General features: G+C 37.5%; 1 protein-coding gene and 1 non-coding gene across 3 annotated transcripts in view; both read right to left on the reverse strand.

The window, feature by feature from the left end:
* Nucleotides 1-26,549, reverse strand: part of CPSF3 (cleavage and polyadenylation specific factor 3) — a 30,482-nt gene that overhangs the window by 1,837 nt on the left and 2,096 nt on the right. The window contains exons 2-16 of one of the 2 annotated variants that reach the window (XM_033125018.1): nucleotides 24,350-24,413; nucleotides 22,451-22,548; nucleotides 21,662-21,790; nucleotides 20,262-20,439; nucleotides 18,995-19,084; nucleotides 17,525-17,675; nucleotides 15,813-15,988; nucleotides 14,657-14,815; nucleotides 13,559-13,705; nucleotides 10,003-10,155; nucleotides 7,578-7,686; nucleotides 6,323-6,421; nucleotides 5,111-5,205; nucleotides 3,444-3,531; nucleotides 1,373-1,442 (exon numbers count right to left, since the gene is read on the reverse strand). In XM_033125018.1, coding sequence (XP_032980909.1) covers nucleotides 1,373-1,442; nucleotides 3,444-3,531; nucleotides 5,111-5,205; nucleotides 6,323-6,421; nucleotides 7,578-7,686; nucleotides 10,003-10,155; nucleotides 13,559-13,705; nucleotides 14,657-14,815; nucleotides 15,813-15,988; nucleotides 17,525-17,675; nucleotides 18,995-19,084; nucleotides 20,262-20,439; nucleotides 21,662-21,790; nucleotides 22,451-22,548; nucleotides 24,350-24,413 — 1,806 coding nt within the window. Of the gene's footprint in view, nucleotides 1-1,372; nucleotides 1,443-3,443; nucleotides 3,532-5,110; nucleotides 5,206-6,322; nucleotides 6,422-7,577; nucleotides 7,687-10,002; nucleotides 10,156-13,558; nucleotides 13,706-14,656; nucleotides 14,816-15,812; nucleotides 15,989-17,524; nucleotides 17,676-18,994; nucleotides 19,085-20,261; nucleotides 20,440-21,661; nucleotides 21,791-22,450; nucleotides 22,549-24,349; nucleotides 24,414-26,549 lie in introns of those variants that run through there. The other variant, XM_033125019.1, reaches the window with a different exon arrangement.
* On the reverse strand, nucleotides 12,714-12,836 carry LOC117033517 (small nucleolar RNA SNORA54). The gene has a single exon (XR_004424908.1). It is a non-coding gene; the product is annotated as a small nucleolar RNA SNORA54 (small nucleolar RNA).

Consider the following 26,549-nt stretch of genomic DNA (forward strand, 5'->3'; position numbering starts at 1 on the left):
CCCTAGTTTTGAAGTAGAATACTTATACTTTACTCCTAAGACATACATAATTATTCACCTTCATATATTTTGTTAATTTTACAAAACAGGTAAATTACACAGCTATCATTTATTCAGAATGCTCTATTCAGCAGGCAGTGTACTAGGCACTTCACATATATTACCTTAACCTATAATAATTTTGGTAAAGAGGGAAACAAGACAGTGATTTGCCTCAAGCCCCACGGCTAGTGAGCAGTAGGCCTGCGATTCAGATCCAGGAATCATGTTGTCTGGATCCCAAGCCCACTGGCTGTCCACTCCTTTTAATCAACTCCAAACGCCTCCTTTGAGTTAAGACTATTCACTGAGCATCTCCTACGTGCCAGGTGCTATCTATACCAGGTGCTGAGATCCAGAAACCATGAAGACGTCGCCTCCATCTTCGAGGAGCGACAGTTTAATCATTACTTCCCACATCCGCCCCCATCAGTCACAGGCATTTGCAAACAGCAGTCCAATTGGCAGGCTGGGCGCAGGCAAGGAGTCAGTGAATCTAAAACTCCAGAGGCTGGCCAGCCCTTAGCAGCCCAGCACTGACAGTAAGAAGGTGTTAGCTGGGAGGGGTGGGGACATTAATGTTAATAAATACATCTGAATAAATCTGGCTGGGTAACCTGGGACTAAGGAAAAATAACTGAGTTTGAACTACAGAAATATTTTCAAAAGAATAGAAAAAAGGTTTCAGTTGCACGTAATCAATTGGCGATTTGTTTACCAATGTATTTGATACCAATACATTTATTCCCATGCAATCCTAAGGATTTAAACAACTAGAGTGATAAGATGCATTTACACTTGGAAGTTTAAACACAGTGGTATCTCACATTCAATTGAGAAGCAGTTTTATGATTACTTTATTTGGAAGGACATTGTGAAATCAGGATTAAAGAATACGTGAGGAAAGGAGAAAGACCTAGTATATTGAATTTGAAGGTAATCTGTAGGTTACTGACTTACTATCTGAGAAGAGTCTAGAAGAAAGCCATTCTTAATGAAGACTTCCCATTTAAGGAGAATAAGTATATAAACTAACTCTTAAAGGCACACCAACACTGGGTTAGGATTTCAGTACTCGTCCTTGATAATGATGTTTTCATCTTTGCCAGCCAAGTACGCCAGCCCATGTGAAAACACCCTGCGGCTCTGTATTATGTAAAACATATCTCACGGTCACAGGTACTTGGAAGTAGCTAGAGTGTGCAGCTAGAAGGAAGTGGTTCACCGCGCTTCACTGACAGAAACACAGGCACCATGACAACCCAGACTGCCCCCCTCCCACCCCAACCCCGCCCTGGCCTTACCACCTTGAGCGATCGTGGGTGCAACTTACTGGAGCATGATCTCCAGCCTCTTGCTATAAACGTGCATTTCTAATTTTTTAGAGACCTTCTGTACGACACCTGGGGAAAAAACAACAACAGAGAGTTCAGTTTCCAAATTTGTACTTAGAATAACTTCCAAATCAATAAGCAGAAGATAGTTAGTCTAAGTACAGACCCTTCAAGTGATAAATACATATATGTATCAATTACCTGCTGAGGCAAATGGTTATTTTCATGACATTCTTTCATGTTCTTGTTAAGGAACCACAAAATGACACACTTAAGATTATTTTAAATTTTATCTCCAGTGTTTCTCAAACTTTACACATACACATTTCATTTCGAACAAATGAGTGAAACTCCAGGAGTGCTAGGGGGCACATCTGAGCTCAACGATCTCTGAAGTCTTTTGTTTTATCTCAATCGTTATGTAAATTTAACTTTCTACAACATATAATGCACCCATAATTGTTTTAATAAAATTAGTATTTAAAATCATCTTAGATTTAGATTACCTCGCTTTGACCCCAAACAAGGTAATTTGACAGATTAGGAAGATGAGCCATATTGATCTGGGGTCTCAAGCATGCCCTGAAATGTCACTAAGTACCCCAGTCCATCACCAGCCACAAAACAGTACAGAATTAACTGTCTGGCCATTCCCTAAAAAGTTAAACAGAGTTAACATAAGACCCAGTCATTCAACTCCTAGGTCCTGACCCAAGAGAAATGAAAACCCATGTCTACACAAAAACCTGTACACGAGTGCTTATAGCAGCAGTGTTCCTGAGAGCCAAATGCTAGAAATCACCCAAATGTCCATCACCTAATGAATGGATAAACAAAATGCAGTGGGAAATTATTTGGCCATAAAAAAGAATGAAGTACTGATTTGTGCTACCACAATTCATTCATGGATAAACCTTGAAAACATTACACTAAGTGAAAGAAGCCAGTCACAAAAGACCTCATGTTACATGCTTCCATTTATGTGAAAAGTCTAGAATAGGCAAACCTAAGAGACAGAACACAGTGGACAGTCTCATGACATCGTGCTCTGTGAGCCCTCCTCTACGTAGCATGGAAATGGACTTAGAGGAGTGCAGACACCGAACTGAAGGCTACTGACATCTTCACTGGTCTGGAAAAATCCCATTTGTGCATCGAAGTTTCCTTTTTCAGAAAAGTGTATAAATACCTGACAAAAACACTTGCCAGTATGTCATAAAACATACTTCATTTACAAAAAGGTTATCAGAATATAATGGACAGAAAGTAACGTTGGAGGATAAAACACAACTCAGGTCGGGAGTATTTGATTTGAATGGGACAAATCTAGAGACCAAGTAGCTGTTTTCTGATAGAACTGGGATGAGCACTGGAAGATTTGCCCGTGAAAAACCCTGGGTTTCACTTTTCATCCCTGTTCTCCACACGTCAGCCTTGTTCCTCGGCTCGCTGCTCCTAACCTCTGTAGAAGGTCTTCCTTCCCACATATTCCCACTCTACACTTTGTCCTTCATGTTCTTATCACCTAAGAAAAATGTAAAGTAATAAAATAAGAGCAAACTGGCAACTGCCTTTTCAACTGTCTGTCATGGAAGTGCTGTGTACCAGGGCAGACTGTGACAGTGCCCCTCACGTGACAACCCCAGGGGGAAGTTCTGTGGCTCCTTCGCTTTCCTACGTTACGTGCACATGGGGTATCGGTTACTCACTAGTTAGTTCAACTAAAACACATGATCAAATGGTGTCCAAATTATAACTTTTACAATGTTTATTACTCAAAAGAAATTCCAACGCTTACAAGTAACTCAAATGAGTAATTTAGGTTTGTCCTGGTATTTATTAATTTCATATTATAGATTCGGCCAGTTCCACAAGATGGATTATGAAGTAGTTGGCTAAACTTTTATCCTCCTGAAATCAAAGAACTAACTAATTCCTTCTTTTTTTCAATTTTAAGAAAGAAGATTCTACTTTCTGCTTTTTAGTTCACAGAATCATGGGAGAAGTGAAAGAATTAATTGACAAAATGAAATAAATGTATAATAAATGAAAAATGAGATAATTCTGTACCTTTTCTTATTTTCGGGTTTGACTGAACTTCCAATATCACGGTTGTTACTGTATCTGCATACATATCATTGGAAGGGTTTGCCAACCACTGTAAAGCAAAAGGCAGAATTAGGAAGGTACAACTATGGCCTACCACAAAAGCTGTAAATACAACCCACCCATTCGTGGACTGTACATATGGGACTAGTTTCTAGCATTTTAACTGAAATTAACTGACCCGAGGTTTACTGAAATTAATTAATAATGCTGGAATTCTCTAATTTTCTTTTAACAACAACAGTAAAATGTAGTGAGCACTTCCTTTGTGGCTAGTGTTTTATATGCATTATCTCATTCTATTCTTTTAACGTCTTCATTTTATAAAGGAGGAAATGGACTCAAAAGTAACTTGAGCCCATGTTATTATTTTTCTTGCATTAAAATTTCTCCATTCTTTAAAAAAAGTAACTTGCGTAAGATAACACAAGTGGTAATTGCTGGTGCTGGATTCAAACTCTAATTCCTAGTCACTATATTTTCATAGCATAGACAGAAGGATAGGAGGGTAATATTTTTAAACATCTCGTTTTTCATATAAAGCCCTGACACTCTTTCACGTGCCCAGTGCCCCAAGAAAGTTTTCCATGTCTACTAGGTTAAGGTGAGACCAGCTGAATTATTTCAGGCACCAGTGCCCATCCTTTTTTTTTTTTTTTTTTAATGTGCAAAGAGTTCTTTTACAAGCAACATGAGGCACTTGAAAAACGTTCTCTAAGATCTTCTTTGACATGTTAACTCTAGGGATCAAACATACATTCTTTAATAGTATTTAATAGAAGAGCTAAATTAATGTTTCTAATAACTTTTCCCCCTTTCTCTGATATTATTGTTTTATATATTATTGTAACTTCATGTTACAGATAACTACTCCTTTTGACATTTTCTGCGATTATTAGCCTTATGAATCAAATTTAGACTCATCACAGAACTGCAGTGGGACCTGAGCTGACAGATGTTTTTTTTGTTTTTTTAAAAAAATAATATGTATGAGCAGAATAACTGACCATACAGCTAGGAAACTTGCATACAATTTACATATAACTTTGAGGCCAAGAAATAGACAAATTACCTCCCTAGATCATTCAGTTCCAGGATTCATTTTGAAAAGTCCCTTTAACTCAACAAAAGCCAACCTATCAAAATCAACCGTCAAGTTCATTTGGTGTCTGGGTTCCAAATTCTACCAGTACGAATTTAAAATTCTAACAGTGCGAACCACATTCACCTAAACTAATGATTTCTTGCCTTTGTGGATTTGGGTCATATTAATGTTGCTTATTCGAATCTTCAAAATTCCACTCTCTTTAGAAATGCTGTATGACAAGTTTGTATTACCATAACAGAATGAGATTTTTATCTTGAGAATTTTTTGACGTATCTGAAGACAATCTGGGATACCACAAAATCTATTCAGACTTACTCATATGCAAGACCTCTACTCATTTTACATACTAAATATTCAGCCTGAATTTATTATTAGTTTCTACGTTATTGTAACCACATAGAAAATGCCTGACTACCTATGTTATATTTAAAGCTGATCTTGGAAAGAAACTAATTTTCTCTACAATTACATGTGAATTCTTAAAACTCCCCCCTCCTTGTTTAGATAAATAATCTAATCTTACTTCTAATACCACCATTCCTGGTTCCTGTATTATAGTAATATTTTTGAACACTTTCAAAGCAGGTTTTTCTTGAATTTCCAATTCTTCTACATCACCTGAAAGAAAGAATTTTAAGATGTATCTAATTTTCTGATAATCTCCCGGAGACATAATTTTTTTACAGATGTTTGAAATAAAGCTAATAATACATAAAGAAAAAAATTAACTCATTTGTGTAATCACATTTAAATAACTAAGTAAGTTTTATATTAACTGCTTATAGTAACTGAAAGATCTCAACATGTATTATAAAATTCATATAACCACGTAGGATTTACATTGGACATTAGACATTTTATCAGTAGCAAACTTTGGTGATTGTCAAACATCTATGTTTGTACAAGAGATTCAGCCACTAGCACATTAGCATTTAACATGAGACTAGTCAACTATTCATACAGTCACTTCTACCTCTGTTTTCACACGTTACTCATCCTACAGGGCAATTCTATTATCTAAGACGAGACTTTTCTGGTCTTTCTAATGGAGGATTAATTCAGACATACTTCATTAACTTTCTATGTTATGACCTATAATGCTAACGTGAGGTTCTGAGGTTAAAAAAAAGATTTTCTTTCCTCTGGTTTATTTTATGGTAGTACTTTACTATATGAATCATGAAGAATCCATTAACAGACAGTATAACTTGTAATTTGAAGTGTTCTTGCTTATTACAGAGTCCATACCTTTTAATTTACTCACTGCCCCTCATTGTTAATACACAAAAATATCTAACTCAAAATGGTCTGACAAGAAAAGAGAATAGGTTTTTCTCTTTTACTGGACTGTGGCCAGTCATTATGAGCTCTTATAAAACCTGCTGTATGGATGGTACTAATGGAACCAGAAAAATTATTTTCACTGAACAAGAAAAATAGACAAAATTTGGGTAGATAAACCAAAGTAAACTTTAAACATAAGAAGCAAAGACTACTGATATTTAGAATTTTTGGTGGATCAAGGATAAAAGGCATAATGGAGTTTAGAAAAATTAATAAGTAAATTTTCAAAATTTTCACCTAAATGTGAAATAACATGACCAAGTGAAGTACAAATAAAATTTGTGCAATTCTGAGACAATTACCCCAAATTAAATAATATCCTTTCCCAGATATTTAATTTTTTTACTCAAAAACACAAGACAATTAAGTGAATTTCAATAAATATACTCACCTGTCAATTTCTGTAGCTGGTAATAGAGCAAATTAAAAGGACCAGTGTATGGAATGGCTTGGGTCTGTTTTACGGTGCTCATGGCCAAGTCAGTATAATCTGAAGAGGAAATTAGAAAAATATACTTTAAGAAACAATACCAGTCCCACAAAATACAACTTGCAAACACATACCAGGAGGAAAGCAAAGAGAAGTAAAAGTAACGTAAATGAGAACATGTTTTCCCAGCTACCAACGTGCTCTTTAATCTGTCCCCATCCTACATTTCTCTCATCTCCCTGCCATCCCCCTAGTAAATGTCCGCTCCAGCTGTAAGAAAGCACCCTCATTCTCCTGAACATATCAGGTCCCCAGCCACCGAGCCAGCTGTCCTCTGTCCTGTTCTGCTTGGCAACTCCTGACAGCCCTTCAGTACCCCGCACAAGTGGGGCTTGGTCTTCCAAGCTGTCCCCACTCTCCTGGGCCCATTGTCACCTCACACATAGGCACTTCTATGGCCCCAATCAATACTGCGATTAGCTCTTGACAAGAATGCTTCTCCCATTAGACAGCTTTTCGAGGGCTGGGACTGAGCTTTTCAATAAATCTAGTCCTCCAGTACCCGGCACACTGCCTGGCACAGGCTAAGAACTCACTAACTGCAGAATAAAGGAACGAGGTCTATTCTGCTATGCGACGGTCTCAAAGCCAAAGGTCTGTCTCACAGATGAACATCTCCACACAGCTGTTATTCCTTATTTTTTCATTAAGTACTCAGAATTTACTAAAACTCTATATAAAGTTGAGCAGTTATTCGTTTAAAGATAATACCACATTTACAGCCAAAGTAATGATGGTTTAGCATTTACACAGGCACAGAACACAAAGGCCAAGCAAGCGACATAAAACTCCAGGTCATAAAAATCAAAATGCTTGTGTGGGGAGTCCAACATTACTTCAGGAAATAAATTCCCAGTACTTCGTCATGAAAGAAAATGGGCTTGTAAAGGGTCAGCAGGAGCAGTCAATATCTTTGTGGTAAAATTACGTTTCCAATGAAGAAGAAAGTTATTTCACAAAGAATTTAAATGTTTCAATAGTTCAAGGAAGATCCTCTCCCCACCTACTGTAAGGCTGGCTGACTGGATTAACTTTCACTTATTTATTTTATTATTTGGTTGTTATTTAAAATGTGGACACTAGGTAAGATAAGTTTTCATAGATTTTCTTGCAATGATAAAATCAAACTACATTTGGCATTTAACAATATACTTACTGGAGAGGTCACAAGGAGACAGTATGTGATAATTAAAGTTTCTTTTAACAAGTATTCCTGAGACCCGCTGGCCTTGTTCTGGTTTTTTGTCTGCTAAAAAGCCCATGACCTATGGAAAGAAAAAAAAAACACCAAAAAAGTAAAAACAAACACAAAACAACCTGAAGAAAACAGAATCTTGTGAAGTACAACAATTCAGGTACTCAATCATAATGATGAACTGATCAGACATTTGAACTATGAAAACAACACCTATGGCTAGGGCGGAAACAAGGGAAGAGTCACGGGGCAGACCTGGTGTGTCTGTCTCTAGGTTCAGTTCAGTTCCAGTCAGTTCGGCAACCAAGTCAACCTACTAGGTGCTGGGGCTTAAGAAAACTCCAGTGCAGTGGGAAGGATAGCACGTGCAGGCCAGAAACGCTCCGTTGGGCTGCACCTCAGCCTCGTACAGAGCGAGCCCCATCATACAAAGATGCGAGTCCACACTAGACCCAAAGCAGCACTTCTGAATATAGAGATAGGGATGAGCTCATACAAGCGAGGGAAAAATCTTAAGGAGACAGAAACGATGTTCAAAAACTAACAAAACCAAAAACCTTACAAACATGATAGCCAACATTCTTAAATATAACCTCTCTCAACTTCAAATACATGAACTCAAAGAGAACAAAGACGGCATATTTCATACTTGTTTACCTTTAATCAAGGAAGGGCAAACGACAGCCAGGCCATGGTAACATTCGTTCTTATAACTATAACGGGAGACAGCTCTGTTTCACATGATTTTTTGGGGTTATTTTCTCCTTAAATGCTGGTGACTTAAGGAAAAGGAGCCTGATTTCAAAAGTGATGTCCTAGATGCTGACAAGGTGGGAAAGAATGCTGTTCTGCCTGCAGAATGCTCTCTGCCTCCGAGAGCAAGACTGAGTGATTAGTCTTCTGACGTCACCTTCTGCAGTTTCTCTTTTTTCAAGTGTGTGTGCTAGTTTCCAATATGCTCATTTATTAACATATATACAATTGGCTGGCCTGACATTTCTGAAAGTGCATGGGTTTTTACAGTTCTTTGTGGATCTGATTTTCTTGACCTGCTGCTTTGTTTCTGTTTTACATAGTTGAGGATGGTCCCGATGAATCTGACTTCTCCCTAAATAAGGCTACTGCACTTGAAGAAAAAACTAACTAAAGGTAATGATTCTAAATAACTAACGTTATGGCTGAAAAAAAAAGAACAACACTCCAGTATGAAACTATTTGGGGAAATAGATATTGACAATAGTGTCTATGTATATGTAAAGTTAAATATAAAAATGACATACACTTAAGAAAGTGTGTTCTTAGTTCTGTACTCAAACATTTTTTAAATGCTGCATACTGTATTTCTTGAGGATTTATAATGCACAATGGCCTAATAAAATCTCTGGAAAGTCCTGCTATAAACTTAGCTTAATTTTGTTTGACTAAGCTTCTCCTAAATTGTCTGACTACAAAACTGTCTTTTTCTCCTCACACAGTGATCGACAGAATTTGGGAAATACAGTTCAAGATTCCCGACTGACTATATTTTTCTACAGGTAGAAGGCCTGTTCCATGAAACTGGCTACTGGAAACTTTTATGAACAGGAAGATTCAGGAGTAAATACAACCATTTGCTCTTCTTTGGCAAAAAAAACCTCACATCCTAACTTTTGCACATTTTTTTTTCCTTGAATGCAACCGCAAGAAAGCTATTCATCAGTTAACTTCCTCGTATCTAGCTTCTTCTGTATTAAAAGAATGCTGTAAAGTTGCTCACTGATACATGCTTCATATTCAAGACTTCAAACAGATCATTCAAAGTTCTCCTCAGAGGTATCTTACGATTTTTGATAACAGAGTAAAAATGCAGACTTCTTGCAGCACGCCTCTAAAATGCTGGGTAAGATTTTTCTTAACAATTTCTTTTTTAAATTCTGAAAATATTATATTTTACCATCAGAAAGGATTAATTCTCAAAAAGACAAGTTTTTATAAATTCCATCATATCCACAGACATGTATGTTTAGCACTATGGGCCTCTGTAGATTCTTAGGGAGAATGGCAATAGGTGGACAGAATATTGTATTGCATACAGTGAAATAACAGAAATGGACATTTTTTTACTCTCAGATGTGGGAATGAAAAGTAAGGGGGGATATGGATTAAAAAGCTATCAAATTCAATTGTACTAAGATGTAAGTTTTTTGAAAATTTTCCATGTGAAAAAATGAATTAATAGGAGCAGAAGCAGCCTAAAAAGCATACGAATAAAATTCTCGTGGTATACCGTGTAGAAAGAAATCGTCGTTAAGCACATTATCTTGACTTGACTGAAGAGGCTGACTTTCTTAAGTACATATTTCTCTGAAGAAAAGCCGTGGGTAGGACAAGGACCCTAACCTTTTACCTTGGCTAGCTTCTCTCCTCTGAAGTTCAAGGTTACTGCTTCTGTATTCCGAGGATTATGAACCTCTATGTGGACTTCATCATTATCTTCATATTCTCGAATCAGGGCTGCTTTCAATCTGGCCATTTCATTCTGTTCTCCGTGGACTAAGATCTACATAGAATACATTTTAAAAGAGCATAGGGAAACATCCTTAGTTCAGAGTAATGATGGCTCTTATCTCAATTCGCCAAATATACTGTTTGCCCAGAAAAAAAAACTAGCCGGACAATCAGCTCTAATGCGTCATTTGGAGCAAAAATTAATATAAGACCCAGTATTGTATATTTTATGTTATATTATACCATATTATATTATATTGTATTATATCCGGTCTTATAGCAAAATAAGACCAGATATTATATTATATTATATTATATCATATTATATCATATCATATTATATTACCAGGTCTTATACTAAAATAAGACCAGGTCTTATATTAATTTTTTGTCCAAAAGACGCATTAGAGCTGATTGTTCGGCTAGGTCTTATTTTCGGGGAAACACGGTACTTCAAGTCTTTAAACATTACTACTTATAGAGACCCCCAGTCAAACTCATATAGGCATTTTCATCCTGTTTGCCTTTAAAAGATCCTTACATGGAACTATTTCAAGAGATAGTAATGAAATGTCTTCTTTTCTACTCCAGTTTTTGCCACTGACAAGATCTACAACTTTATGGAAGCCAGACTTTTTCTAGGCCCCTCTGCTCACACTGGATCAGGTGACTTCAGGAGACTCTAACAGACTTGTATGAAAGTACTGCTACTCCTACAATCTCAGAAAACACCCATACTTTTCTTAATAAGACTTTCAAAAGAAGCTTTTTGTGGAATAAAAGTGACTTCTGATTATTTTCTTCTTTTTTTAAAGCAATACCAAATAAAATATTTCAGAACTAAATGAAATTATGTTTTAGGGGGGTATTTACAACTACTGCAATAGCTACCAGCCTTTCTATTCACTTTTATCACCTATATTTTACAAGAGAGACCATGCTAAACCTACAGACCGCTGGTAGATGATTGCTTGCCTGAGCTAACAGAAGCCCGCCCGACATCAGCACCAGGCAGAGGCATCTGGCCTCGTGGTGAAGAGCCCTGCCTTTGGGGCCTGGCTGCTTTAACACAAACCCTTAACCCTTCTGTTTTCTCATCTACAGAACAGTTGTTAGTTGTGAGGCGTAAGCAAGTTGGTACATGTAAAACACTAGTACAGTGCCTGACATATGGTAAATACTCAATAAAAGCTATTTTTTACTATTACCGCCAACACTGTTATTATTTTATCGTGTTGATATACTTCTGCTGACTTGTTTACTGGAGGAAGGTAAGCATCAAGTTCAATCCAGAAATTTAAACTGACAGCAGAGATAAAGCCTGGAGAGCAATGAAATGGGACTGAGGATGAGGTGGTGACTGCAGAGAGGAAGGGTAATACAGCTTTCCTCCATGGCTTTCAAATCTGGGAGACTATCCATCAACCACATATATTAGAAAACATGCATGAGCTGCCTACGCTGTAACTCAACTGAAAGGCTGTGATGCTAACAAATAGGTGGTGATTTTCTCTACCAAAGAATCTGCTCATTCAGGGCCAAATACCTGTGAGGACTATGTGCTAAAAAGAACTAAAAAAACAACAAAAGAGTACACAGAAAGATGCTCAACATCATTAGTCATCAGGAAAATGAAACTAAAAATCGCAATGACATACCACTTGGTACTTACTAGGATGTCTATAAGTTAAAAAAGGAAAATACCAAGTGTTGGCAAAAATATGGAGATCTGGAACCCTTGTGCACTGCTGGAGGGGATGTAAAATGGTGCAACTGCTGTGGAAAACAGTTTGGTGATTTCTCAAAAAGTTAACTCACCCACCATATGATCGAGCAATGCCACTTGTAGGTATATACCCGAAAGAACTGAAAACAGGGACTCAAACAGATACTTATGTGCCGCCCATGTTATTATTCACAGTAGCCAAAAGATAGAAAGAATTCAAGTGTCTATCAACAGATGGATAACCAAAATGTGGTCTATACAGACAATGGAATATTATGCAGCCATAGGAGAGTGAAGTTCTGATACATGCGACAACATGGATGAACCTTGTGCTCGTGGTATATGCATTATGCTTGTGGTATGTGATTTCCTTTACATGAAGTACCTAGAATAGGCAAATTCATAGAGACAGCAAGTAAATCACAGGTTGCCAGGGGCTGGGGGGAGGAGGGAATGGAGAATTATTACTTAATGGATACAGTTTCTTTTGGGGGTGATGAAAAAGTTTTGGAAACATAGTGGTGAAGGCTTTGTGAAGGCTTTGTGGATCCAACATTGTGGATATAATTAGTACCACTAAACTGTACACTTAAAAATGGTTAAAATTGCAAATTTTATGTTATATATACCGGGGATGCCAAAAAAATGTATACACATGACTTGTATTCATCTTTTGTTATCCATATATATTGAGTATTACAATTTTAATAGTTTTTTTTCCTTTCTTGTGTATCCATTTTTTTGGCACCCTCTATATTTTACCACAATAAAAAATTTTGAGGGAAAAAAGACAACAAAATGCCATTTCCTCTAAACTACTTTTCAATGCATTCAGAAAGGGTATTTCATCTATTTTTTTGTTCTGTTTTCCCCTCAGGCACTGAAACTGTCCCCAAGACCTGCAACTGAGAGCCACAAGGCAGTCAGTCATGTGTCACTGGAACTACTATAGCACTGGAATGGAACCCGTTAGCCACAGCCAGGTAAACAGGTCACGAACAGTGCTCTCATCTATTTGCTGCAGACATGTGTTCCATCAGTGTTCCTCTAATTAAAAAATATATATATTGTTCAATTTACCCCTCTCTCCAATCCCACCAAAATATAATTGTTGCTTTCACAATTATATAAAACTTAAAAATACAAACAATCACATCAGCGAGGAGCTATGTAACGTATTTCATACCTATCTGCACCTTTAACTCTTACTGTTATGTGACTTGTTTCTCCTCTCTCCATATGAAGCACTTACTACATGCCACGCATCACATTCGTGCTTTAGATATATGTTCTCTCATTTAGTCCTCACGAAAACCTTATGAGGTATTATTACCCCTATTTACAAATGAGGTACAGAGCAGTTAAGTAAGTTGCCCATGATTACACAGTAGGTGAGGGACGGAGACTTCAGAACAGTTACTCTGCAAAGCCTGGGCTCTTGAGTTACTGGGGAGGCAGCAGAAAATAGCAGGAAGAACAATGGAACTGGTGCTGGTAGATCTGAGCAGGTGGCCCTATGTTAATGGAGAAATTAAAGCACACAGCTGGTCTAACTTACAGGGGAGCTGCAAGGTCAGCTGCAAAGGTCAGATCCAGTGCCAGTGCAAGCACTCTGTTTAAAGTGCCACATTAACAGAAGGCGGTGAATGATTTGAGAACCAGCTGCCACTAAGTTTAGTGGGTATAGTTTTTCTCCCTTTAATGCTATAAATCAAATCCACAAACTTACCACATGTGGTGGTTTCAAAGCACGAATGAATTCACTGGTTTGCTGGTAATCAGTGTGAGCGGAGAAAGAAATGTAATCAACAGACATTTTCAATGGTAACTTCTGTCCAGACATGGTAGTGATTTCTTCGGGTTCAGACATGATATGCTGTGAAAAATAAAGAAAACAGAACAAATAAACTATGCAATTAGAAAAGAAAAGGTATATTTTCTACTGTTTCACGCAGCCATGAACTCATGTTAAATTTAGGACCTTTCGCACAAAAATCATCCTAACACTACTGACTTACCAAATATCAAATACTTACTTTCTTCATCAAGCAAACATTTAATCAGAAAAGCAGAGTAACTAAAATTCAATGTACATGGAGTGCTAGAAGTGAAAATTATAACTCCTATCATTAGAAAGGCAAACTTGTATTCCCGACTATTCTCTCGCCCTAAAAAGTCACTTTCCAATTAAGAGCATTTATATAAAAGACAGATGTATTTCTATTCTGGAAATCTATTTTAAAAACATAGCCCACGTTGTCTAAATGACTTATAGAATATGCTAAAGTAAAAAAGATGATCAAAACAGGAAATGATAATGTATTTAAAACAATAAAATAGAAGTTTTTGATAAAAGGAGATAAGAGAACGTGATGCTGGGATGTTCGGAAATTGCCTCTAGTTTTGCATACCAATGTCTACATCCCTAAGAGTTAATATCATCCATTTTATATCATAGGAAGGTAGGGACAATCAACCCAAACACCTTCTACAGCTTTGCAAGAAAATACTTGTTAGTAAACCTCTTCTTCATTGGGTGAGAGTATCCATGTTGTTTGCCTCAAATGTGTTCCTTTCCGTTATTTTTACCACAACCAGGTAAGTGCTTCTCAAACTTGTGCCTCCCAGTCACCTGGGGATCTGGTTAGCCATTCAGCATCTGCTTTAATTCTTCAATGGAAAGAACAGCCAGCTACCTATTTCTATCCTCATTTTTAAACATCAAAACCTGTACTATTTAAAGAACTGCTTCACAGGAAAAAGTTAGAAGGATACTGCCACCCACTGGGGTCAGAAATCACACAATAGTCTTTAGACTAGGACTGACCTTGGCAAGTGTCCCTTCCACACAGTACCCTGCTATAATGACACCGTTCCTCTTATCAGTACACCAGCTTTCAAAGAGCTCTCTGGATAAGCCACTTTGCATCATGCCTGGGGAGGCCATTACGACGCTGGGACCAATGTCATCAAAATGATCCATGCTCTGAGAGAAACAGGAAGTATAAAAGCATGTTAAATACCAAGGTTTCACAAAGCTTTCCTTAGTTTTGAAGAATAACAAAAAGTGAGGTAAAATAATTAATCACATGACTAAAAGGGCTTTGACCAGACTAGTTAACATTTAGTCCAATTTCCAAGTTCCCAAACAGTTTGGAATAGGAATGAAAAGAAAACTAGAGATAAAAAGCAGTTAGTTCACATTGACCTTCAGAACCTTGTACTAGCAGCTAAAGGGACATTCGGACCATTTTCAGTGCCCCACAGGCAGGCAGAAAGGAAAAGGAAAAGTCCAGTGGGCTTCTATGCACCTGAAATAGAACTCGGAAAAAATTTCCCCAAAGACTCACAATGGCTTTGCATACTTCATGGGTATTTTGAGCTGGCCTAGATCTAACAAAAATTGTTTCTAGGGAAAACTTGGCTCTAATTCCTAAGCAATTACCTTAAAAAATAATACTTTATGAACAGAGCCTATTTATAACTGGAAGACTACTTGTAACTTGAGTTATTTCAGGTATTATTTTAATATGATTAGAGCATTAGTTTGAATGAAACAATGTATTTTTAAAGAAATCATTTTGACTAGTCTAGAAAAGTAAACATGAAAATTTCCTTATATGGAATTTGTAATGTCAATCATCAAAAAGATAGTTAGGCCTGAGGAAGACTAGAAAAACAATACGTAACAAGATATTTTTCTCATTAGGGCTTCTTATTTCTATGTCAAGGAGATCCAAGTTATGCAGCAATAGTAAATATTAAAACTGTACGGAGACTTGGAACAAGTGGCAAAATATGTTTAAGCAAAAAAGAATGCCAGTTGCTAAATTTTTTATTTCTTTCAGAAAAGTGATGCCGACTAGAGGAAAGGTTATGACCAGCAGAAGGGCTCAGCTGTAGAAATGACGACAGGCATCTTCTACTGGTCCTGACTTACTTGTGTGTTCGCCATCCTCCTTCTGTCGCCCATGAGCACTCACCTTAAGGTTACTAATGTGTTTGAAAACAAAGGGATTATTGATGTTGATCTGTTTGCGGATTTTGTCATTCATGGCATTCACGTATGTCTGGTACACTGCCATACACTTCTTGGCCAAAGATGATGCATAGTATATTGGAATATCATGGAGTTCTGGGTGATTCTGCCAGTATTCATCTAGAGAGATTTTATAAGAAACAAGTATAATTTTGTTATGTGGGGTAAATAGTTCGAATCATAAATGATACACATAATTAATTTTAAAATTCAGACAATCAAGAAATAAAGCATATACCTTGTTTCCCCGAAAATAAGACCTAACCAGAAAATAAGCCCTAGCATGATTTTTCAGGATGGCATGACCTGAACATAAGCCCTAAGGCGTCTTTTGGAGCAAAACTTAATATAAAAGACCCAGTCTTATTTTTGGGGAAACACGGTAACTATATTTTAAAGAAGCTAAGAAAAATTAGCATAGTCTTACTAACTTAAACTTATAAAACCGAAACTTATTTCTAAAGACCAATTAATGCATGGCCTAAAAAGAACTTTGTGATCACAGTCCAAGATGTGGAAGCATTAAAAAATGATTCAGTAGAAGTTTACACTGAATAATAGACCATAACTTATTAGCCCAGAGAGACACTAAATTCTGTGATGGTTTTAAATAAACATGCATTAATATTTCAAATAGACTTACTGAAATCCGACTTTTTGTAAGAAGATTTTGTTAATTACAAAACAGGACAGCCAAACGAGTTAAAACCAATTCTGAACACTTAAAAAACAATTACTCTGGGATGGTATTTCATAAAAACTGCTAACCGATTTCTGATAATTAATGAAAACAGTGGGTAATATACCTTCAAAGGAAGGTTTGTTTAGGGAAACCCTCGTTAAATCCCAAAATATTACAAGGGTAGTTTGGTCTAAAGTTTGGCCTAACCGAGAGCAAGAGCTTAAGATGTGATCATTTCTAATTCTTCACATGGCAGCTATGTATTTTCAAGGCATTTATCATTTATTCTCCAGGAAGAGTGCATTCCGCCAAAAGAATCACAGAATGTGTGAGTTAAAAGGGATCATTAAATACAAATATATGCAAAAAGTAACACCCACTGTTGCTCTTATTACAAAAAGTCAAACATTCATTGAAGTATTTGGGAAATGGAGAAAAGGAGAAAACGAAAAAGAAATCATCGACTTTCTCACTATTCAGAGTTGTTATCTTTCCAGGCATTTGTGTAATAACTTTACCTAACTAGGATCAGAGTATATGCTGTTTTAAACCCTACTTTTTTGGTCCACTTAATATAATATACTATATGAAAATTACTCATCTGTAACATGATTTTTTCCTACGATGATATTTACTGACATATTTCTTTAAGAATACTAAAATGCTTTTACTGACAAAATTTTCCATGCATCTCATTTATTTCCCAGAAGTGGAAATACTGGGCCGAAAGGAAGCATATTTTTAAGACTTCTGATGCTGATGGCAACCAGACAGGTACGCCATTTATATTCCCAGTGGCAGAGCATGGGAGTCACCGTTTCTCTGGGCTCTTACTGGCACCAAATCCCTATTTTTAAATGCAGAAACTGAAGTCCAGAAAGGTAGAATGACCCATCTATGGCCCGGCAACTATCTTGATATAACAAGTACTCCAAGATTTTGAGAATTTCTCAAATAAAAAGGAAAAGGCGTACCTAAAATCAAGAGCAGCTCCTGAGCCCTTCCCAGAGCAAAGACAGGGATGAGACCTCTCCCCCCTCTGTTTACGATATCATGAACTGTGTTACAGAATCTTGCTTCTCGCTCTTCACGCTTCTCATGGATGTGGGTCCCATAAGTAGATTCCTAATAACACATCAGGAGCGTGAGACCAAGACTGACGATTCCAAAGAATACACAAGTTAAAACATGAATGAAATACAGGGGCAATGTGATTCATTTCTCCATTAATATGTCATTTACTTGAACACATATTGTTAAAATTGGAAAGAAAAACACATAAGAATGTTAGAATTAAGACCTGGCTAAGTAGTAGGAATTTTTTAGAAAATGGAATTAGGAAATAGTCTAAAAATGTATCTTTCCTGCTCAAGATAACTTTGCTATGTCTTTTTTTTAAACCATTTTGCTTTCCATAGCTGGGAAAAGGATATTTCTCCCACCGCGATAAGTCAAAGCTTGTAAATCAGAAACAGCTATTGTTTCTTACAGTTCTGTACTAGAACATCCCCTAAAACTTTCGATGTGTGGCATGCTGACCAGAACTGAGAGCTTATCAGACGTGCAGAATCTCAGGCTCCCACCCAGACAGAGTGACTCAGAATCTGTGTTTTTACAAGTCACCGGATGATACATAAGCACATGAAAGTTTGAGAAGTACTGTTCTGAAGTTCCAGATGTAATGAAAATAATTATTTTTTCTGAAAGTTAAAAAAACACTTCCCTTTATGTCACCTTTTATGCTGAGTATATCACGAGCTGAGCCAAACTGAATTCACTTAACCACATACTGCCTACAGACGGCAATATGCACTGGTCCCTCATACCTGGGCAGGTGGGGGATGTTGTAGGCGGTGAGGGAGAAACCAACTCCCACCTTGAACCAAAGCTCTTCCACCTTGAACCAAATACTTGATATTCTTAGATATACCTTATGCCCAAAGACCTCTCTCCCAACCTCTGACCTCACTGTTACTAACACACCATCACTAATTTGCTCTTCACCAACCTCACCCCGCCAAAGCTTCTGTATGGTTAATTTTTTTTTGGTTCTTCTGGGACTTGCAACCTAGTAGACACACAGGGTATACACATAAAAAGTTAGCAAGTGCTATGGGCCAAATGATAGTCACCACGGCAACGGCAGTGGGGCCACACCATTTCTGCACAACCCTTAAGATGCTCTATGAATTTGGGGTCACTCAACTAGACAAAAATATTTAAGAGACAGCATATCATCTCTGATATTAAACAGAGTTAATACATTTAACAGCAAGAAAGTGGAGCTGTACTACAAAGAGAAGTCAAAAAAATTAAGTTTTATACTAAAAAGCAGATGCATTTAGATCCAGTAACACGTTGTAAAAATGATCACAGTATTTTTCTCAGTAGAAAAAAATTCTGCTTACATTATGCTAATTACAATATAGAGCACTAATACTTACAATGATAAGAATATCAGGTTTAATATTAGGAATTTCAGCTGCCATTAAGTGTCTATCTTCTTGTCTTGAGAAATCACCTGTATACAAAAGCTGTGAAAAGGATAAAGCTATAAGGTTAGGAGTTTGAAAGTCTCCCTTTTACTAATGAATATATTTAGCTCATAAAATCTGAAAGTAAAGTGCGACAGAAAAAAGATCCTATAACTGACAAAATTTAGATGCAATGTTTGTGTCGAATTCAAAATGTGGAACTTAATTCAGTCATAAATCATCCAGTTTCAATTTTCCAATCCAATGGGAATAACACACTCCCAGAATCATCCTATAAAGATAACCTGTATATTAGTAAAGTTGAGAAGTACTCTGAACATCTCACAGAAAAAGGCCTGATGAGGAAAGAAGTCTGAGGTATATAGGAAAACATTCTAAAATGAAAGATAAAATCACTGGAGGGTATGCATCGAATTTCAAATGAGAATTTAGATCTGTATTTATGCTATATTCTGTGCCTTTGAGCAAAGAGCAAGAACAAATGATTTAACAATACATAGGACAACTCACTGTGTAAAAGTTTCAAATACTATATGAGTGGTTGCTAAAAATTTAGGACAATGTTACACTAAGAGCATTGGGTCTCACCTCTGGCTAGACTCACCTAGAAAACTTAAAACAAACAAACAAAAGAAGCCAAGGCCACACCCTCAGATTTTGATTCAATGGGCATTTTTAAAAAGCTCTTGGAGTGGTTCTAATGTGCAGCCAGAGTTAAGAACTGTGCTCTAGAGTCAGTCCTGAAACCTTTTAGTCCACCTATGATTTCACAAGTTTATTGAGACTTCCATTAATCTTTTTCATTAAGGATGGCTGTAAAGATCCTTTCTGATTAACCCCTTTCACTCATGCGGGGGCTTACATGTGAAAGCTAAAACATCAAGAGGATATGAATACTGAATATGTGACCACAAAGGAAGCACTTCCCTAATCAGTTTTCTAAAAGACACTGAAAAGGAATTAATCTTATGGTAGTGTGAGGGATCTTTACTCTTCGAGATGCTTATTTTACTCTTTCCTCAATTTTGATACAGAAAGTATTATCACGGGGTATGAACTATAAATTTAAAAGAAAAAAGTATCGACTTAATTTTACCTTATGTGCCATTGTTTTGACACCTTAAAAGTCTTAGGCAATATGCTTGAATACTATGTGGTGGCATAAAGCTGAGCACTGATTTCTTGTGAGGAGGGAATTGCCAGAGCCAGAGAGTACCTTCACGCCTGCGATCTCAATCATGAACATGGCAGCTCCCAGAACATGGCCCGCGTGGTAACACCAAAACTTGATTCCTGCAACTTCCTTAACTTCATGAAAGTTGATGGTTTCAATTTTGTCCATGCTCTCTTCCAAATCTGTCTCAGTATACAGCATGTCATCCGCTGATATATTACTAAATTTTTAAAGATGCCAACAGAAAGAATTAAGGGTAAGATTTTGAACTCAAAGAAGTTGTCTGTGGATGGTATGTCCATGAAGTTATTTCTTAAAATCATATTGTATGGATTATGCTATTTTGAATCTCTTGGGCGTTTTCTGTATTTTTTACTCTGCAATTACAAGAAAAACATTTAGTGCATACAGCTACAAAGCATGCTTTTAAGCAAAGCATACAGTAAATTAAGGCAAAGTACTCTTTATGGTAGTATTTCTGAACCTTTTTTTTTCCCCAACGTGCCTGAGACAGAAACTCACTCACACACACTGAACCATAGCAGAGATTCTAACACTGGGATGTGAAAAGCTTTTTCTACAAAGTGTAGCGTAAGTTTTCTCCTGAAAATTATGCTAATGTGGTTCTAAAAAAGCAAGAGAGTAGTGGTTAAGGACACAGGCTCTGGAGCCAGGCTGCTTGGGTCCAAATGCCAGCTTTGTCTCTTACTGTTATCTAAGCTCTCTGCCTCGATTTCGTCATCTGTAAAATAAGATTCATAACGAAACCTACATCATGAGGTTGCTATGAAGATTAAATGAGTTAACATGTTAAAGACTGAGGACTGTGTCTGCATGTAGTAAGCAATCAATTGTTAACTAGTGTAATTATTATAAGGATAACTCTTCCATTCTTTTGCATTTATATATGAGGAATAACAAATTGTGTCTTAGCTACCCTTGGAATATACATATTAAACAATAAACTTTTCAGGGCTAATTATTTGTGCTGTAGGTATCACAAAACAATACTCCAAATTTCCTGATAAAGGTTTTCCTCTTATAACTGGAAAACACTTCCTCAGGAAACTTTTTCACTGAAGATAGTCAATTTGCTTTGATCAAATAACCTAAAGTAAGATTCTGGTACATATCACTGTATAATGTATTTGATCTCAAACTTTAATAAAATCATGAATTCTACTTATAGAATATTATCATACCTTTTAACTCACCTAAATTACAAAGATTTAAAAAGATATCAAAACTACATAAAGACTTTGAGGCCAAGAAGGTGCTGGGTACACAATGGGTATTTAATGAGTTGTTACTTAATGATGAAATGAATGACGTCCTTGTGAATTAAAAGAGTGTCTCATTTCAAAACACAAAATGGTCCATATGTTGAACACTACGTGTTATGTAGAATCAAATGCATGTATAAATTTAATAATGTAATTTACCTAACTTTGACATAATCTGAAAGAAGCCATCTATAAATAGCTTTTGTGGCATGAGTCATAAATGTTCTTCCTTTGAAACTTGTCTTCTGTAGAAACCAGGGCAAAGCTCCACAGTGATCCAAATGGAAACTTAAAAATAAGAGAGAGAGATTCTGTCAATTCTTAAAACATTATCCATCATATACCATACGTAATGAAAATTGTTGCTGATTGTATAGAAAAGTTGTATGGAACAATTACACACTGATTCTTTCAGAACACCAAGGGTACGTATGTGCAGAGGAAAGGAATAACGCATCCAGTCCTAGTATAAGAAAAAGATATTCGAAGTATTTTTGAACATCAAAATACTTTATCAGTGTGATAACTGGAGAGGGAAGAAGAATATGCCCAAACCTATGTTTGGCAGCTGAATTGTAACAAGCACTTTACTTTAGTCGTAGAAAGTTGAAACATCACCGTTGATAAATGAAGTCCCTACAGAATCTGACAAGAGAAGGACCTCAAGGAGATATTCTTGGAAAGGGCTTTATTGGTCCTAAGGTTTACAAAAGTCGAAGGCATATGGTATGTTTTCACTCCAGAAGTAGGAAAATAACTTTTTCACAGTAAATCTCTCTCACTTGTGATGATAATATGGAGTGCTGGCTTAGACTTAGTTGTCTGCAGTGTGTTTCCCAGTATAGAATACGCTTTTAAAATACCAGAATCTTAAAATCTGGTAAAGAATGATTTTTATAGTAAAAGTCCATGAAAAACAGGGTCATTGATAAAGAAAAAAAAACTTACTGACTAATTAGTAGGAGATCAATCTCAGCTGGGTCAATTAAGTCGATATAAGGAAGCGCATCCATTCCTTCTAGACCAGGGTGAATCCCACAGTCCAACTGAAAGAGATAGGAAAAAAGGTCACAATCTTTGACACATTTTAGTAAAATTCATTCAATAATAAGACAATACTTATAACTGATCCATCACACACATAATCAAACGGACTCCATACACTAGCTTTTGGAATGCAATTCTTATTAGCTGTGGGAAATACATCATTAACAATTCTAACTTCTCAAACAAATTTAAAATATAACTCCCATTTAGGGTCATAGGACACAAAATACAAGACATCTTCTTTCCAACTAGTTTTTGTAGTTACTGTAACAACTAATGAACTCTTTTTCAAGAACTTAGATATTCAGAAGATGGCAGGTATTATTTATTTATTTATTTATTTATTTATTTATTTTTATTGGGGAAGGGGAACACGACTTTATTGGGGAACAGTGTGTACTTCCAGGACGTTTTTCCCAAGTCAAGTTGTTGTCCTTTCAATCTTAGTTGTGGAGGGTGCCATTCAGCTTCAAGTTGTTGTCCTTTCAGTCTTAGTTGTAGAGGGCGCAGCTCAGCTCCAGGTCCAGTTGCCATTACTAGTTGCAAGGGGCACAGCCCACCATCCCTTGCGGGAGTCGAACCGGCAACCTTGTGGTTGAGAGGACGCGCTCCAACCGAGCCATCCGGGATGCAGCTCAGCTCAATGTGCCGTGTTCAATCTTAGTTGCAGGAGGCAGAGCCCACAATCCCTTGCGGGGACTCGAGGAGTTGAACCGGCAACCTTGTGGTTGAGAGGACACGTTCCAACCAACTGAGCCATCCGGGAGGCAGCTCAGCTCAAGGTGCCGTGTTCAATCTTAGTTGCAGGAGGCAGAGCCCACCATCCCTTGCGGAGACTCGAGGAGTTGAACCGGCAACCTTGTGGTTGAGAGCTCACTGGCCCATGTGGGAATCAAACCGGCAGCCTTCGGAGTTAGGAGCATGGAGCTCCAACCACCTGAGCCACCGGGCCGGCCCCCTGAAGGTATTTTTAAAATTTATACATTTACTACCAGATCTACTGGGAGAAGACAACGATTAGAACTGGGAAACTTTCCTGATCAGGGCTATTTAAGTATTTTAAGCTATTAGGGAACAAATTCTTAAGAGCCAGTCATTAATGTGTTCTATACTCATTTTTTGGGTGTTTTGACAAATGGTGTTACTTTCTACCAAATTAATACAATAAATGAGTAAAAGGATGACTATGTCTGACATGTACCTGCCTCAACTTTAACTCCTAAATTTCCCCCTTTTAAGACTGGGACAAGTAGAGAAGTGGAACCAAAGGAATGTGATGAGCAGCTGAACTGCCTTTCTAAAGATCACAGAAACCATTTCTTCTAACCCCATCTTTCAGGTAAGTAACTGGGTTTAGAGAAGCAGACTGCCTGGCCCAAGGCAAGTGGCCCTAACGCTAACTTAGGTATCTAAGTATCCAAACTGGGCTCTATCATCATATGCCGAGTGGGCGTGCCTACAAGTCTGCAGGCGTTTCCTGGGGTCCTCCACTGGGGTTGGGGCAGTTAGGTTCGCTAGACCGTCCAAGAGTAGAAGAGGGACTTTGAAGAAGCACCATAGTTCAGGAGATCTGGCTGACAATTTTACAATCTTAGAATGCATTCTCTTAGTTTACTTAATGTTTTGTCAAATTACTAAGTGTGTATTAGTTTTTTACATAAATATTTTATAGCACAGACTACATATACCAACTATGACATTTTTCTGGGAGCTAAACATAACTGCTGAACTAGAAAAGACCAACACCCAACACAGACAGAACCATACTTACTGTTAACCTGACTACAAAATCATAATTACCATTATTTTTCTTCCTTTGAATTCCAAAATAATACATGATCTTCCTACTTCTTGCCCCGCTCCACTGTAAACATTCAAGGGGAGAAATAAAAACGATTAAAAAACAATCAAAATCAAGCCCCAAAATGCAAACTTTTTAGTAACTTAAACTATGCGCCATTTGATGACAGCCGTCACTTGAGGGAGATGAGATTTCCACAAAATTACAAAGATAGGGAAGAACAATGTCACTGTGGGAAGAGGAACAGTGACGCTTGGCAGTGCAGAGATTCTGAAGTTGTTCAAGTTGAGAGAAGGTGGTACAGATCCCAGAAGCCCAAAAGCTAAATTCAGCCTTCTGAATGTGAGGGTTAAATGATGATGAACTGAAAATGTAAACTAGCAGTGATAGAGATTATTTAGTAATTCTTTTAGAATTAGCACTTAAGTATAAGCCCATAAGCACTTCAAAATGCTTTCATTTAAGATCATAATATGCATTTATCAAATACCTTAAATTGAAACTTTTCTTATTCATACCTGTGAATCTCAGGCCCTTTCCATGTACCTTGTTATTTCAGTATATTTGACGCCAAGTACTTAAACAATTTTCCTTCCTGCTTAAATTAATAAAACAGCCTTAATTTCCAACTATCATAAGACACACTTTAAGCTAAACCTCACGTTTTACAAAACAACCCTCACCTTCTTACTTTCTTTGATACCTTTCCCCAACCACCCTAGGTCACGATCCACTCATTCATTCAACCACTCATTCATTCAACGTTGGCAGATTCTGTCTGCCAAGCACTGTATTATGTGTGGAGCATATGGAAACGCCTAATACCAGGAGCCTGAGTTCAGGGACCTCAGAGTCCACTTACTATGGATGTATTCCCAACCTGAGCCCCTACCTCAGAGCAAGATGTCGATAAAGAAAATCAAACCACCACGGTGCTGCCATGAGTTTCTGGCCTTCCCCTCTGAGTGGTCCTCCAAGGCAACCTCTTAAGTGTCCCCAGCTCAGCTTTCTCTTATAGTTTCCATAGGAACTGTTTCAAACTTTCCCTCCTAAATTTCTCTCTATCCTCTTCTTCATTTGAGGCATGGGCCTTTTCTGCATTAAAAAATATGCAGTTCAATTGCCAGTTTCTTCAACTTCACTTACCAACCCACACACCCACATTTTTGTCTATTCCATTTCTCCTGTAACAACAGAACTGACCTCTGTCAAAGGCTAATCTTTTCACCATGGTCTCAACTCTACACACTCCCTGCTGAGAACACCGATCTATTACTGACATTCTTCTTAACCATCCACTCTTTACCATCAGAATTTTAACATGCTACAGCCACTCTCAGCCTAAAATTAAAATTCCTCGATTCTAATCTCCTTTAGTTCTCACTGTATTCCTTTTCCCAGCCTGCTTCCTGTGTGAACTCTCTGCCTGTATTTCCTCACCTCCATTCATTCAATTCATTGTTACCTGGCTTTTACTGGCCACAATCTTCTGAAACTGTCCTTGCAAAGCAGCTCTTTATTGCTTAGTGCAAACAGCCATTTTCAGTCCTTTTCTCACTTGTTCTCCGGGCCCCCCTCCTACTCATTCCCTCTTCAAGCACTTCTCCCACTCCATGTGCTCATCCTGTCCTGATGGTTTTCCTCCTCAGTCTCCTTCACTCTCAGCTGCCTCTGCCCACCCTTCCCACGTTGACATTCCGAGTTCTCTCCTTGGCGGTCTTCTCAGTCTTCATTATGTTTTTGACATGCTGATGACTTCCAAGTCTATAACCCAGATTGTTCTTCTGAATTGCAGATCTCTAACAGATACCTGGCATTATCTACTGGCATTATACACCTACTGGGACATCTCACAGGCCCCTCATATTCAGATCTGCCAAATTAGTTTTCACCACGAAAGCCTTGTCCTTGCTCTTCTTTCTTCCCGAATGCTCTGCCCTCAGCTGTTGACACAACTGACTCCTTTGCATCCATTAGGTCTCAGTCCAAATGTCACCTTCTCAGAGGCCTTCCCTTGACTACCTCCTCTCATTTGCCCTTGACACCATTCTATCATAACACTTATAACTACATGAAGTTAGTGTATCTCACTATTAAATGTATTTCTGTTAAACAGAAAGCTCCCCAAGAGCAGACATTGCCTATTTCACTCACCACTGTACAGCTCAGTGCCTGACATGCAGGAAATCTCAAGAAATA

This window comes from Rhinolophus ferrumequinum, chromosome 13 (genome assembly GCF_004115265.2).
Source record: "Rhinolophus ferrumequinum isolate MPI-CBG mRhiFer1 chromosome 13, mRhiFer1_v1.p, whole genome shotgun sequence".
Classification (NCBI taxonomy): domain Eukaryota; kingdom Metazoa; phylum Chordata; class Mammalia; order Chiroptera; family Rhinolophidae; genus Rhinolophus; species Rhinolophus ferrumequinum.